Source organism: Tripterygium wilfordii, chromosome 19 (assembly GCF_013401445.1).
Source record: "Tripterygium wilfordii isolate XIE 37 chromosome 19, ASM1340144v1, whole genome shotgun sequence".
Lineage (NCBI taxonomy): Eukaryota > Viridiplantae > Streptophyta > Magnoliopsida > Celastrales > Celastraceae > Tripterygium > Tripterygium wilfordii.
In genome coordinates, this window is record NC_052250.1 from 1796051 (window position 1) to 1811836 (window position 15786).

At 36.7% G+C, this 15786-nt stretch overlaps 1 protein-coding gene across 2 annotated transcripts; it reads right to left on the minus strand.

The window, feature by feature from the left end:
- Positions 1 to 9610: 9610 nt before the first annotated feature.
- Positions 9611 to 11986, minus strand: LOC119984954 (serine carboxypeptidase-like 45). 2 transcript variants are annotated; one of them, XM_038829082.1, is made up of 8 exons: positions 11689 to 11986; positions 11495 to 11596; positions 11295 to 11390; positions 11044 to 11201; positions 10676 to 10969; positions 10449 to 10573; positions 10233 to 10325; positions 9611 to 10153 (listed from the first exon to the last, which is right to left on the minus strand). In XM_038829082.1, exons 1-8 carry the CDS (start codon positions 11933 to 11935, stop codon positions 9886 to 9888), a joined length of 1383 nt encoding a protein of 460 aa, XP_038685010.1. In that variant the 5' UTR covers positions 11936 to 11986; the 3' UTR covers positions 9611 to 9885. The 2 variants fall into 2 exon arrangements, with proteins under 2 accessions (XP_038685010.1, XP_038685009.1); XM_038829081.1 differs by having other exon boundaries at positions 11044 to 11207; positions 11689 to 11984.
- Positions 11987 to 15786: the final 3800 nt, after the last annotated feature.

The window sequence follows — 15786 nt, forward strand, 5'->3', positions numbered from 1 at the left end:
CTTTCTGCAGTGTGATTGAAACATGCAAATGCAAATGCTTGCCCTACCTGTTGTTCTGTTGCTCTTTATTTTACACGTGATCCAATGTTGCAGCCTTTTGTTTCGGATGCCTTTACTGCTTGTTTGGTTCTCCAAGAGAATTGCTCTTGGACCCAATTCAGATATCACCTCTTTCTTACTGCCAGACTTCCCTTTCCATATATGGTCCTCGTGGATGGGTTGGAGAAATGTGTTCTCATAGATTCATGTTTACATTCTGAAATGGGGAGGACCCAAGATGAAGGTTTCCTGATTTCCTCGAATAGTTTATGCTAGAAGAAGTTGAATCTATTATAACTACTACTCAATTGTCAAAAAATGCAGAGCTTGGGAAGGGTTTTGTGCAATTGCTTGTGATCAATATTCAAAATTGTTGCTAACTGAACATGAAAATGCATTCATACGAAAGTTCAATTAGATGGGAACAAACTGATTCCTCAAGGAGAATGAAAAGATTGCAATTCCATGGGGTAGTAGCTTATTACTTGCAATGCGGTCAAATAAGGGCAAACGATGTATTCTTGAGAAGCATATGATGGTGGAGAGTGGAAGGATACTACTAAGTCATAGCTGAATATTTTGATTCTGTGCTAGACCTTGCAACCACTCTTCTGTTCTTACTCTTCCAAGATGTAAGGTTTTACCCAACAAATATAAAGTAACATGCAGGGAGTTTCCGTCTGATGTAGAACCCACAACATCCCGAATTAGATGGGAGCAAACTCGTTCCTCAAGGAGAATGAAAGATTATAATTCCATATGTTGGTCTCCAGTAACTTCTTGAGTTGGGTACAAGGCCAAATGAATATAAAATAACGTGCAGAAACTTTCAGTCTGATTGAAAACCCTCCAATCAACATCCCTTAACCTTACACTATGTTCCTGGTCAGATACTCTGATTGTAGCAAACCATGCCTTCTGTTTGATATACTAGTTGGGTTGCATCGGGTGGATTTTTAAGTGGAGCTAGTGAGCTGATATTTGCATATTGAGATTCACAGACATGATAGAGACCTTTTTTAAATAAAGTTTCTTCTTACAGATTGTCGGAGTTTATCTTCTGGCATCCTGATGATTGGACTCTGAAGATGGGTTTTGTGGGTTTAGGTTTTACTAATTATTGATGATAATTCATGTTTGAGACTGTCAAGGTTCAATTTTGTCGTTCCATGGGTGGTGGTTATTTCAGATTTTGCTTTTCTGAATTCGAGACCGAAAATCAGACGAGGTTATGATTGTTGTTCCTTACGGGTTCTTTTTGGAAGATCTAGGGTTCGATATTTCATGTTGGGTTTCGCCTTGGTGCCCTTTCGTTTGATCGACCCAATTAAATCGGAGGACTCGATTGTCGATCAAGACAATTGGGATTCTGGTTGTCGCTGGCTCGTTCAGAAGGGTCAATCATTATTTTCTAATGGCAGTTGGTCACTTTTATCTTCATAACGGTATAATTTTTCCTGTTCTATTATTGGCTTCATATCTTCTTGCCTTTCGAGTTACGGAGGGCTTGATTGGATGTCTGATTGATATTAATCTAATTGCTTGCGATTGTTATCGTATTAGGACTTTGAGAATTCTGCTCCTTATGAGATTTCGTGGGAAAGGTTGAATTAGATGGGAGCAAACTCATTCCTCAAGGAGAATGAAAGATTATAATTCCATATGTTGGTATCCAGTAACGTCATGAGTTGGGTACAAGGCCAAATGAATATAAAATAACGTGCAGAAACTTTCAGTCTGATTAAAAAACCCTCCAATCAACATCCCTTAACCCTATACTATGTTCCTGGTCAAATACTCAGATTGTAGCAAACATGCCTTGCGTTTGATATTGTTGTTGGGTTGCATTGGGTGGATTTTTCAGTTGCGCTAGTGAACTGATATATGCATATTGAGATTTAATTTATTGCGGATTGGAGCTTCTTTAGTGGTGTTTATGCATTGAAGCTGCTAAGAATGAAAGAGCACACCAGGTGTTCGATAAAAGTCCCCAACTATTTGCATCAAAGAAATTAGGCCGTTACAGGGAACTGTCACACTAGCTTTATGTGTGAAGTATAGATGAAATATTTTTTGCCTCATTTTTTGGAACTAATTAAAAAGGGGATGAGATGATGAAAAATTTATGTGAGCTCGTTTCTTGTTTATCTTTCAGTTTTCATAATTTTCTGACATCCCCAATGCAAGAAAGTCCCCTACGTAAATGTTTTAGATTTTGTCTGATGCCCAAAGGGAGTATGCCTCAAGATTGTAATGCATTGTTGCTTGCGTTTCTTTACTGTGGGTTCTGATGGGTTTCAACGATGTTAATTATCACGGTCGATTCTCAAGAAGTATTTATTACATGAAGAGCTTGCCCTGTACCTCACTAACTTTGGATGAGAAAATCCGTTTTCATTCTACTAGCTGGTACCTAAATTAGATTACGTAATTGATTTATGAATTCTTTTTTCAGATTTGATTACCATGAACTCTTTGATAATGTCATTTTGCTGGATAGCAAGGGTTATTTACTCATTTACGTAATTGCCCTTAACGATTTAATGGTCCAATGGGACCGTGATTGTGTACATACCTCCATTTGGCCAAAGAACAGGTGGCTTCTAAGCAAGTAGTAGAAAAGTGTTCTTTGTTACGATGGTGAACATCATTTGGTCGATTCCAGTAGTGTTTGAGGAAGATGAGATGGAACTAAACAAAATGGTTGGCAATATAAGTAGAAGTTCATTGAACTTCTATAATGAAGACGTGAATAAATTTCATGGTGATGAGCTATATGAGGCAATGTGCAAGTCTCTCATCGAAAATAGAAAACTTCTGGAAAACTCAGTAAATACTTATGTGTCCTCAAGCTTGTGCAAGATTCCATTTTATGGAGTAGATTTTAGATGGGGAAAGCCCCTCTGGGTAACTAGTCCAAACAGTGCTATAAACTATTTTTATCAACTAATTAAAAAGAGGATGAGATGATGACAAATTTATGTGAGCTCATTTCTTGTTTATCTTTGAGTTTCATAATTGTCTGACATCCCCAATGCTCAAAGGCCCCAGCGTAAATGTATACCAGATATTTTAGCCTAAGTTCAGAACTTATGTTCATTCACCAACTAATCTGTCTTCCTTCAAACCAGACCCTATAAAGCAATACTGTGTTTAGTCTCAACTACTTTTGCCAATCTATTTACTAGGGCTCGTGTTCCGGTCAGAGGGACCGCTGAGTCTTGATCTCCACTGCAGAATTTTGAAGTTAGATATATGTTAAAACATAACAGAAACCAATTAGATGCAAGTCTTAGGTAGTCATTCTCCAAGTGATATGCAAAAGGGTGTTTTTTTGAGAATATATGGCATTTTATCCCCATAAAAGTGTTTATATTACTGCTCTCAGGGGATATGTTTTGTCTGAAAGCATCGGTAGAGTCGGCTTTGGTCAAGGCAATGGTGAAAAAGGAAGGGACTAAGGAGTATTAACTCCATTTTCATTACTTGTAAACCAAGATTACGATGCCAGATTTGATAAGAACACCCAGCACAGGAAGGGTAGGCACTTCTAGATTTTGCGTCTCATATTTTTGGACACTTGCTTTCAATTGACAGTAAAAGACACCCAGAAAATGCACTGTTCAAAATGAGAAAATTTATTGTTGGGGTTATAGTTCTGAGGCAGTAAAGCTCTATTTGTATGTCATGGAAAGTTTTTAGTTGCTTGACATTTTTGGACTCTAATTGTGGCTAGAGTAGTGAGGAATGGAGAAGAACCACGCAAAATAAAAGTTTGTGCTGGTGGACGCAGAAACAAACGGAGTTGAATTGTGGGTTGATGGCAAATGTCATAGCTGGTCAGTGGTCAGACAACATAGTTACTTACAGATTTATGTTTTTGATTTCTTAGAATCAAAGAGATATTGGTGGGGAACAATGAAAATGAATAAATCGATAGAGCTCTGAAGAGAAGGGAGTGACTGAAAGTTATGATCCTGATATCTGGTTTTCAGTTACGATCCACCCGATGCAAAGGTTAGTGATATCTGGTTTCCTACTCTCTTTTTTCATCAAGTACTTGGGGGCTATCGAATCAAAATCCTATTCATATGTCATTTCTATTTCATTGCAGGACAGTGAACAATTACCCCTGTGGAAAAAGGACAGAAAGGTCACTATCGAGAAGGAACGAATATAATGGTACCAAAGGGGCAAGTATTTTGAGAAACTAATCTTATCCTTTAATTCTTTCTTCCTTCTCTGTTGTCATTTTTGAATTTGATTATTTTTATTTAATGTGGGCAATTTATTGTTTCATACAATTATTTCGATTCTCTTGATTTGTTGAATTGTGCCATATATGATGATTTCTATGGTTTCTTTATATAAGACTTTCTTTGTCTAAGCTGAGGTGGATGGAAAAATGAGTACGCCTTCGGTGCATTTGCATCAATCCTTCTTTGACATCAACAATCAACAATGCCTCTGTAAATGTATGTTTCTTTACCTTTCTTTTATATATGAATGAATGAATTGTTAGATAAGACTTTGGTCTATGTATATATATAGAGGAAAAGGTGAGAAGCTCTAAATGCGTAGGTCCGTTTATATTTCGTGCTTTTCATGAATTATGCTAACTTGAGGAAATAACATCTATTTCCTAGAGTCTTTGGTGTACATTTGGCTTGGTTTTTCAAAAGTGAAAAAAGATTTAATGATCGGTGAGACATGACTTTTGCATGGGAAAAAAGAGAGAAGCATTCAATGGGTAGGTCCGTTTAAATTTTGTGTTTTTCATGAAATATACTCAATAGGAAACATCTATTTACTGGAGCCTTTTATGTACTGAAACAAAAAAAAATAAAAAATGAATGAATGAATGAACGGTCAGGGAGGACTTTGGCATATGAAAAAAGTGTAAAGCACTCAATGGGCAGATCCTTTTAAATTTTGTGCTTTTCATGAAATGCACTAATCTGAGGAAACATCTTCCATTTCGTGGAGCCTTGGCTACTCACTTGGCTTGGACTTTCAGAAATGAAAAAAGACTGAATGAATGATGAGAGAGGATTTGGCATGGTGAAAAAGTGAGAAGCATTCAATGGGCAAGTCCGTTTTTATTTTGTGTTTTTCCTGGAATACACTTGGCTTGGAATTTCAAAACTGAAAAGGATTGAATGAATGGTGAGATAAGACTTTGGCATGGGGAAAAAGTGAGAAGCACTCAATGGGCTGGTCCGTTTAAATTTTATGTTTTTCATGAAATATACTCAGTAGGAAACATCTACTTCTTGGAGCTTTTGTACTGGAAAAAAAAAATGAATGAATGAAGGGTAAGAGAGGACTTTGGCACATGAAAAAGTGTAAAGGACTCTATGGGCAGTCGGTTTAAAATTTTGTGTTTTTCATGAAATATGCTAGCCTGTGGAAATGACAGCTAGTACCTGGAGCCTTGGCTACTTACTTGACTTGGAATTTCAAAAATGAAAATGACTGAATGAATGGTGGTGAGAAAGGATTTGGCATGTTGAAAAAGTGAGAAGCTCTAAATGGGCAGGCCCATATTTTGTACTTTTCACGAAATATGCTAACTTGAGGAAATGGCATATGTTTCCTGGAGCCTTTGCTGTACACTTGCTTTGGAAGTTCAAAACTGAAAATGATTGAATGAATGTTGGGAGTGGACTTTGGCATGGGAAAAAAGTGTGAAGCACTCAATGGGCAGGTCTGTTTAAATTTTGTGTTTTCCATGAAATATACTCAATACGAAACATCTATTCGTCGGAGCCTTTGATGTACTGTAAAAAGAAAGAAGGAATGAACAGTAAGAGAGGACTTTGCCACATGAAAAAAGTGTTAAGCAATCAATGGGTAGGTTCGTTAAATTTTTTGCTTTTCATGAAATATGTTAGCATGTGGAAATAACATCTAGTTCCTGGAGCCTTGGCTACTAACTTGACTTAGAATCTCAAAAATGAAAGAGAGTAAATGAATGGTGTGAGAGGATTTGGCATGGTGAAAAAGTGAGAAGCTCTAAATGTGCATATTTCGTGCTTTTTGTGAAATATGCGTACTCGAGGAAATAACATCTATTTCCTGGAGCCTTTACTGTACACTTGGCTTTGAATTTCAAAATTGAAAAAGATTTAATGAACGGTGAGAGAGGAACTTGGCATGGGGAAGCACTCGATGGCTATTGATTTTCTGAATTCTTCTTTCTGGTTTGATTACTATGAACTCTTTGATAATGACATTTTGCTGGACAGAAAGGGTTATTTACTCATTTATAAGGTCTTTTTACTGTTTCCTTTGAGCTTCTGTGCCATGCTTGTCAAATTTCCTTATTATGGGTTAGTTTTCCCCCTCGTGAATCCGGAATCAATTGTGCATAACTGTGAGGGTAAGCTCCTGGAAGTGGCATGACATCACATTCATTTGACATGTACTGACACTTTGCGCTTGATTATACAGAACTGAGTGGCAGAGCATGTTGCCTAAGATGATTATTTGTTACAGAACTGAGAGGCAGAGCATGTTGCCTAAGATGATTATTTGTTTGATTCATGTGTTACTAAATGTGCTCCGTTGTTTTTTATTTTCCAAGCGATCCACTGTTGCAGCTTTTTGTTTGTGATGCCTTTATTGCTTGTGTGGTTCTCCATGAGAATCCCACTCGAACCCAATTGAGATATCATCCCTATCTTATCGTACTGCCAAACTTTCCCTTTCCAGTTTCCATACACGATCCTCGTTGACAACTCTTTGCATGGTGGACATTCATAGATGGTCTTCTCAGAGATTCATGTTTACATTTCCGAATGGCGAAATGCCTACATGAAGGTTTGCTCGGAAGTTGAAACAGTTGATGTTAGGGGAAGTTGAATATATTATAACTACAACTCAATCGTCAAAAAATTACGGAAGTTGGGAAGGTTTTGTTCGATTGCTGGGGATCAAAATTCATAATCGATGTTCTTGTTGGGTTTCATTGAGTGGATTTTTCAATGTCTATGTGGTGTTGCATCATTACAGTTGACTGTCACACTAGCTTTATGTATGAAGTGTAGATGAACTACTTTTTGGAACTAATTAGAAGGGGATGAGATGATGAAAATTTTATGTGAGCTCATTTCTTGTTTATCTTCGAGTTTTCATAATTTTCTGACATCCCCAATGCATCAAAGGCCGCTGCGAAAATGTTTTAGATTCTGCCTGATGTCCGAAGGGAGTGTGCCTCCCTCAGGATTGTAATGGATTCTTTCTTGTGTTTTCAACGATATTAATTATTACGGTTGATTCTCAAGAAGTATCTATTGCATGAAGAGCTTGCCCCATACCTCACAAACTTTGGATGAGAAATTTTGATTTCTCATTTGATTACTATGAACTCTTTGGGCTTTATCCAAGAATGGTGAATTCTCAGTCAAATCATCAGCTTTCCATGCTGTTCGTGAGCATCACTCTCATGTAAATCCATTCTCCAGCAAAGAGTGGAACAAACTCTGGTACCTACAAATTCAAAACATATTGAAATTATTTCTGTGGAGGATTATCAGTGGGATCATTCCAACAAAGATATGTGGTGTTGCATCAATACATTGCTCAACTGTCACACTAGCTTTATCTTTGAATTGAGAAGCATTCAATGAGACCGATCTGTTTATAGTTTGTGCCTTCCATGAAACACACTAACGTGAGGAAATAACATCTATTTCAATGGAATTTGACATGATTTTTCCTAGTAATGAAAGTCTACTCTTTGAGTATTGTCCGTTAATTATTCGAAATGTTTGAATGGCAGAGGAAAAGTCCCACTGTAATCTCAGTGAACTGTGACACCAGTTTTATGTGTGAAAGGTAGATGAACTATTTTTTGCCTCATTTTTTTGGAACTAATTAAAAAGGGGATGACATGATGACAAATTTATATGAGCTCATTTCTTATTTATCTTTTGAGTTTTCATGATTTTCTGACATCCCCAATGCAGCAAAGGTCACTGCGTAAATGTTTTAGATTCTACCAATTGCTCAGAGGGATTGTAATGCATTCTTGTGTTTCTTTAATGTGGGTTCTAATGGGTTCCGACGATATTAATTATTACGATTGATTCTCAACAAGTATCTATTGCATGAAGAGCTTGCCCCCATACCTCACTAACTTTATGCTTGATTATATACTCTATTTGGCATAGCGGAAAGCTTGATTTTCAATGCTAACGGAAATGCTGTGAAAAATATGATGAATTTAAAGCTATGAAATATGTTGTGAGGTGTTTGGTGAATTAAAAACTGACGCTAGAGGAAAAACTGTTGAAATAAAGTATTATAATATTATATTTTTTGGTTTTTATATTAAAATTTGTTATTAAATTTAATATTAGATGAATATAATAAATATAATTTTATTAAAATTAATTTTAAGCACAATTAATTTTATTAATAAAATAACTAATTTATTAAAATTTATATTTTAAAATAATGCTGTTAATAATTTAATCTTAAATTTAATTTAATAAATGTGATTTATTACTTAAATTTGAAGTATAAATTTTAAAGGAAAATGAATAAACTGTTTATATTACATGGGTCCCATGTGTAATAAATTGTTATAAAATATATTAATAAAGAATTTATTTGAATAATATATTAATAAAGATATTAATGAGATTGTAGGTACCGACTGTTTTTTAATAAAAAACAAGTAAAGTACAATGATATGTGGGGCCACTGTGGGCCCCACGTTTTATTTTGTGAAAAAAAAAATTAGACAGTGGAAACCGTTTTATAAACTCCCATTGGGAGCTTATAAAGCGCCAGCAGATCCGCTGTTTTCATTGTGCTGTTTGGCACAGCAGAAGCTGAAACGGCTCGGCTAACGAATCCGTTCCGATTTTTGCTGTGCCAAACAGGTAGTATATGGAATTGAGAGGCAAAGCATGTTGCCTAAGATGGTTATTTTTCTGATTCATGTTATATTAGCTTCTCTGTTGTCCAAAATGGATTGGAAAACGGCTGCAAATGAGAATACTAAACTATTTACAAAGTACCTATCTTGTATGAATGATACCTTTCATACAATTGATCTCAAGGGAAGAGATGGAACAAGTATAATGGAGAAAGACCAAATCCCCTCCTTCACAAGAATAATCCCATTTTTCTCTCTCCTAGTCTTGTGTGTGCTGATTCAATTCCATAACTAAGATATCCAGATGTGAGAGAGGAACTGATAGAGAGAGGAATTGGGAGAGAATTTCTGGAAATGAGAGAGTGCGGTGGATGGTGGCGGTGTCGTAGAATTCAAATTAAACAAATTAACCCATAATTTTAACATAATCGGTTTTGACCTTGGTTCTTCAGAATCGACTCCATAGCAATGGTGTATGTGGATTCAATATCAACCGTTGATTTCTCCGAGAATCGCCGGAATCAGTGTACATGTAGAGAGATGGATTTCCTCGATCTCCTCGGACACTGTGTGTGTATGTGGATTTCCTCCCTATTGATGCCGGCTTCGGCATTCGATGAGAGAAATGGAGTCTTGGAGAATACCAAGCGATGTGGGATCACAAGTCTTGACAGAATTGAGTTGTAAATTTGTAATCGGAGGTCACCTGCAATAGTTTGAAGAAATACAATCAAAATAATTGTTCAAGACTCAGATGTTAAAAGCTCTGCTCTTTTATTCACTCATATACGACCACAACCACATTACACAATTTTATTTTTACATATACAACCAAACCTATAATTATTTGGAATGGCAAATGCTTTTACATTCTCAATTGATGCCAATACATACAGAATACTTCAAAACGGTAGGACTGAATCACATAATATTTATTGAAATAAGCATGCAATAATCAGTCACCGTGTCGGTGGTGGTCTCCCGGCAAGGTATGCCTCAAACAGTGTAAAGGATCTTGCTGGTTGATTATAGGGAGCTTGGTGATCTCCTCCTCTGATAGTAGCAAAGGTTAGCCTACCATCAGCATAAGATTGAGTCCATCCAGCAACTTGTCTTCCCTCAAACCAAGTTCGATAAGGAGTAGTTACATTCAGTTTTAATTCCTTTGCTATTTCATTTAGCAGAGTTCGAGTGCCAAGGAATGGTACAACTGCATCTTGATCTCCGCTGTCATCATATTTCTTTAAAGTTACATCACTTTTCCACCTCAAAATGATCAAATTATATATATATATATATATGTTACCTGTAAACAAGGACCCTATGGCCAGACTCAATCAAGGAGCTCAAGATACCACGCATTGGTGTCTCAAGGTCTCTGTAATCATATCTCAAGACTCTGGAAACAACAGCATAAAACAAAATACAAGAGTGAAGATGACCATGCATTTTAAAAGAAAATGAAACATTCAGTTCAATGTTTTCTGAGGACTCCAATTAAAAGAAAATGACCATGCATTACCCGCTGCATAGTTCCCAAGAGTTGACTCCAACAAGTTTTGCATGAAGAGCTTTCTTCACATCTTCCCTGTTCAAGTACTTGGTTGTAGTCTCGTCTGCACAGACGTCTACGTATGTTCCAAATTTCTATAAGCAAGAGAAAACATGAATGAGTTTGGGGTAGAAGAGAAACTTAAAATTAGTTTACAAAACAAAACGTAAGCTGTTGACAAATAGTATTGGCCTTGCCTGAGGATTTATAGAGCTGTCTGTCTGCGACTGTGATGTACCAGATGATAAACAGATATCACCATTGACATCACCTAGATTAGTAGAAGCACCAACTTGTTCGAGAGAAAGGATACTAGTAGTATTACACGCATTAGAAATATTGCCTGTAATCATCGACTCCCTGAAGTTCTGAGAACTGTTACAAACAGTCAGGTGAAGATGGTAAACATTGTCTGAAATCAATCCATGAGACCAGTAGAACTCATCCCGTGCATTCAAGTCAGTACTGAAGTCCAGAAGAGGACTACCGAGCTGAATCAAATGATAATTGTTTGCATAAGCTCAATGAATCTCATTTTAAAAATAGGAAGGTAAAAAAAACTCACAGCTATCCCCTTCAGTTTATAAGAAGGTTTCTTCTCAACAACAAGGTTCGCAAGTTGTGTGACAAAGTGACCTCCATAGCTCACTCCACCAATGTAGAAATCATGTTCCTTGTACTTGTTGAATATGGTAAACCAGCCGTTCAGGAATTCAAGAGAGTCTTGGGCTTCAGACAAAAAAGAGTATGATCCAACGACGGTTTTATATCAAAAAGATATAGCTAAATCAATGTGCATAATGCATGTATACCAACCAGTCATGTGATCATTCACCAAGGTGTAGTAAGACTTGTTGGTTGAATAAGAGAAACCAACTCCAGCTGGTGCGTCCAGGTACAACACATTGGCCACTGCAAAGCAAACAAATTACACCACACTATTCATTCACTTCGTTGATAGAAAGAAACAGAACAAATAAAAATGGCTTTTTGTTCGGGAAGAGAAAGTGTGGAACCTTTATTCCAGCTATACTCATTCTTGATCAGAATATCTCCCTTTGGCCTAAAGGGGCCATGCTCAATAAATACTCCAGAACCAACAGCTGAACAACCAGGACCTTGAACAGGAAAACAAATAGATAGTTCAAAACCCACATAGCATTGATTTTCACAATCTTGCAAAAACCCTAAAAAATTATATAAAGTTCACCTCCATTAAGCCAAAGAACAAGTGGCCTTGATTCGGGCTGAGTTTCTGCTTCAACAAAATAGAAGAAAAGAGCCCTCGTTTTTGCATTATCGACGTAGACATAGCCGGCATACTGTTGAAACGTGAAATAGGGTTGCCCTGGCAACCTCTCAATCTTGAAATCCTCTGTTGGGTCCCCTGAAACGAAGCATGTGTGAATGAAAAATGAGTAGATTATCAGAGCAATCATGCATTTAAGAATCTGCATCACCGCACGTTGTTTATGTACGCATTTGAAAGGTAGGGAATGAAGCAGGACAGGGTACCTATTTATAGTGAATTGGAATGGCGAATTCGAACCACCAAATGCAAGCTCATAAGGCGTGAGGCTTGATAGATGGTTGCCTGAGAACATACTTGTGGAAATAATTGATCAATCAGTTCCAAAGTTTCAATCCAAGAAAATGAAATATATGAGAAAATTTGACTATTGTGATAGAAAAGTAGCAGAGTCCACAGTCTGTTTTCTCCAACTTGGACTACTGATCGAAACTTTACATCATATACAACTGGAGAAAGAGAAAGTAGGATTAGGAATAAAGAGGATGACCAGGTCAATCAAGCCGCCCGAGACAAAGCAAATTAGGGGTTTTAAAATCGAATTTAGGGATTCTGAATGGTGGACTTTAATCGTGTGTTTGACATATGGGCTTAAATATTGGGCTTAGAAGAGTTTCTTACTGGGTTTGTAGGTTGAGCAAGATTAATCGGGCCTCGTTTATCAGGCCTATTGTTGTGAAACTTTGCTTCACTGCTTTGGAAGATCGGAGACGGATTCAGAGGAGGCGAAGACGGCTAGGGAGTCACTGGATCTGGCTCTCGCTCATCATTGCACTATGCGGCCTTGGGCTCAACCCGGAGGCACTAGCCGCCGTGGTCAAGGAACTCCGCGCACAATCACCGTCTCCCTCTCGCCTCCTGCTCCGTCTTCATCTTCTGGATTGATGTCCTGCTTCAACAACGTAGAAACAGATTTTATTATTGGCTTCATATCTTCTTGCTTTTCGAGTTACGGAGGGCTTGATTGGATGTCTGATTGATATTAATCTAATTGCTTGCGATTGTTATCGTATTAGGACTTTGAGAATTCTGTTCCATATGAGATTTCGTGGGAAAGGTTGAATTAGATGGGAGCAAACTCATTCCTCAAGGAGAATGAAAGATTATAATTCCATATGTTGGTAACCAGTAAGGTCATAAGTTTGGTACAAGGCCAAATGAATATAAAATAACGTGCAGAAACTTTCAGTCTGATTAAAAAAACCCTCCAATCAACATCCCTTAACCCTATACTATGTTCCTGGTCAGATACTCATTTTGTGGCACACACGCCTTGCGTTTGATATTGTTGTTGGGTTGCATTGGGTGGATTTCCCAGTGGAGCTAGTGAACTGATATATGCATATTGAGATTTAATTTATTGCGGATTGGAGCTTCTTAAGTGATGTTTATGCATTGAAGCTACTAAGAATGAAAGAGCACACCAGGTGTTCGATAAAAGACCCCAACTATTTGCATCAATGAAATTAGGCCATGACAAAGCCAGTTACAGTGAACTGTCACACTGGCTTTATGTGTGAAGTGTAGACGAACTATTTTTTGGAACTAATTAAAGGGTATGAGATGATGACAAATTTGTATGAGCTCATTTCTTACTTATCTTTGAGCTTTCATGATTTTCTGACATCCCCAATGCAGCAAATGTCATTGCGAAAATGATTGTAATGTATTACTGTGTTTCTTTAATGTGGGTTCTAATTGGTTCTGACGATGTTAATTATTACAATAGATTCTCAAGAAGTATCTATTGCATAAAGAGTTTGCCCTTGTACCTCACTAACTTTATGCTTGATTATATGGAATTGAGAGGCAAAGCATGTTGCCTAAGATGGTTATTTGTCTGATTCATGTTATATTAGCTTCTCTGTTGTCCAAAATCCAAAATGGATTGAAAAATGGCTGCAAATGAGAATAGTAAACTATTTACAAAGTACCTATCTTGTATGAATGATACCTTTCATACAATTGATCTCAAGGGAAGAGATGGAACAAGTATAATGGAGAAAGATCAAATGCCCTCCTTCACAAGAATAATCCCATTTCTCTCTCCTGTCTTGTGTGTGCTGATTCAATTCCATATTGAAATAGGGAATCAGTGTACATGTAGAGATGGATTTCCTCGATCTCGTCAGACACTGTGTGTATGTGGATTTCCTCCCTTTTGATGCCTGCTTCGGCATTCGATGAGAGAAATGGAGATGGTGATGATGCCACCGGCGGCGCTGCTCTAGAGAGATGGAGATAAGAATTAGATTTGATTTTTTTTTATATAAACATTATTTGTATCCCATTTTTTATTAAGTACACTCCACTTTAGTATGTTTTTAAAAGTTTAATTGGGTGTAAATAATGTTCATTTTTTTTTCCATGTGCAACGAAATATTAATAAAAAAAAGTGTTTCCACGTGAAATATTAATTGAACAAAAAAATTTATGCATCACCAGTTAATTGTCATATCATCTCCGTTATAACAAAAAAGTGGGAAAGATAACTTTTGGTCATTTAAATATTTGATAAGGTTAAACTCAGTCACCAATTTTTTAAATGTTTCAATTTGTGCATTCAAATTTTTAAACTATTTCAAACATGTCACACGGGCAATATTTAGCTATTTCGGTCAATCAAACTTGTGACATGGCAGAAAAAAATCAAATTCAACTGATTTTTACTGGTGTGACCTAACAAATGGATGACTTGGATATTAAGAAAATAAACATAAAAAAATATTCAAAAGTTCCAAATTGCTCTCTAGCAGGACACAACACCACGACCAAACTTCTATTAGTATTTTGGTAAGGGTTCATGGATTTAACTGGAGAGAAGATGAGAAGCTGGGAGAGCAAAGAAGTTTTATTGATATATTTTATGTTTGTTTTAATTTTTAATGTCAAGTAAGCTCTCTTTTTTTAGTTTTTTTATGCCATGTAGGTAATTTAACTACTCGAAATAGCTAAAAACTGCACGTATGATTTGTTTGAAACAATTTATAAATTTGAATTGAAATATTTGAAAAATGAGTGACTGAGTTGAACTTGATCAGACATTTCAGTGATAAAAATTGTCTTCCACACAAAAAAGTGGTCAAAATGCTTCTTTGTATCATTGTTTGAAGTCGAAGTACTGATTTGACTTTTTAAAAAAAATGTAAGGGCTTAATTGCCCTTTCCTAATAAGTAAAAGGGTTTTTCTGATAATGATGTGCAGTAGTGGGCAAACTAATCACCAAATACGATGATATGGCATCTTTATCAAGAAACCTCCTACAGGGCGAGCAGCCAAAGGAAACTAGACTATAGTCCAATTATCTTATAACAGAGAGCTTTCAACAATAAATTGGATGGGAGTTGGATATCATAATTGGGAGCCAATCCAACCGGGGTGCGAGACCTCGATCTCATAATTGGGATTTTCTTTATATACGTAAGATAGGAAGTTGGAAGAGCTGCTTTGACGGACTGTATGAAAAAAGCAAGCTCAGATGAATAGAATCATCTCAGTGACTCAATTTTGACTTCCTGTCGATCACTAAGCAAATCCTAGAATTTCTACAGTCAAAAAACACGTTCGGTCCTACAGATAGTACAAAAATGTCTTGAAAATGACTTTTTGTCCATTCCTATGCCTGCATGTGAAAGTCATAGAACTCATGGACTTATATATAGTCACAAGGAAACACTGCACTAACTGTTGATCATCAAAAATAGCACTCACCACTTCATCATACAGCATTGATCAGAGTTTGGAGTTTCACTGTGGATTTAAGCTACCGGTTATGATACTTTGTCCCACATGAGGCCTTCTTGTATGAGAGATACTTAGATTTTTCTTATAACCACGTCGTTTGGAGAATACCAAGCGATGTGGGATCACAAGTCTTGATAGAATTGAGTCGTAAATTTGTAATTGGAGGTCACCGACAATAGTTTGAAGAAATACAATCAAAATAATTGTTCAAGACTCAGATGTTAAAAGCTCTGCTCTTTTATTCACTCATATAT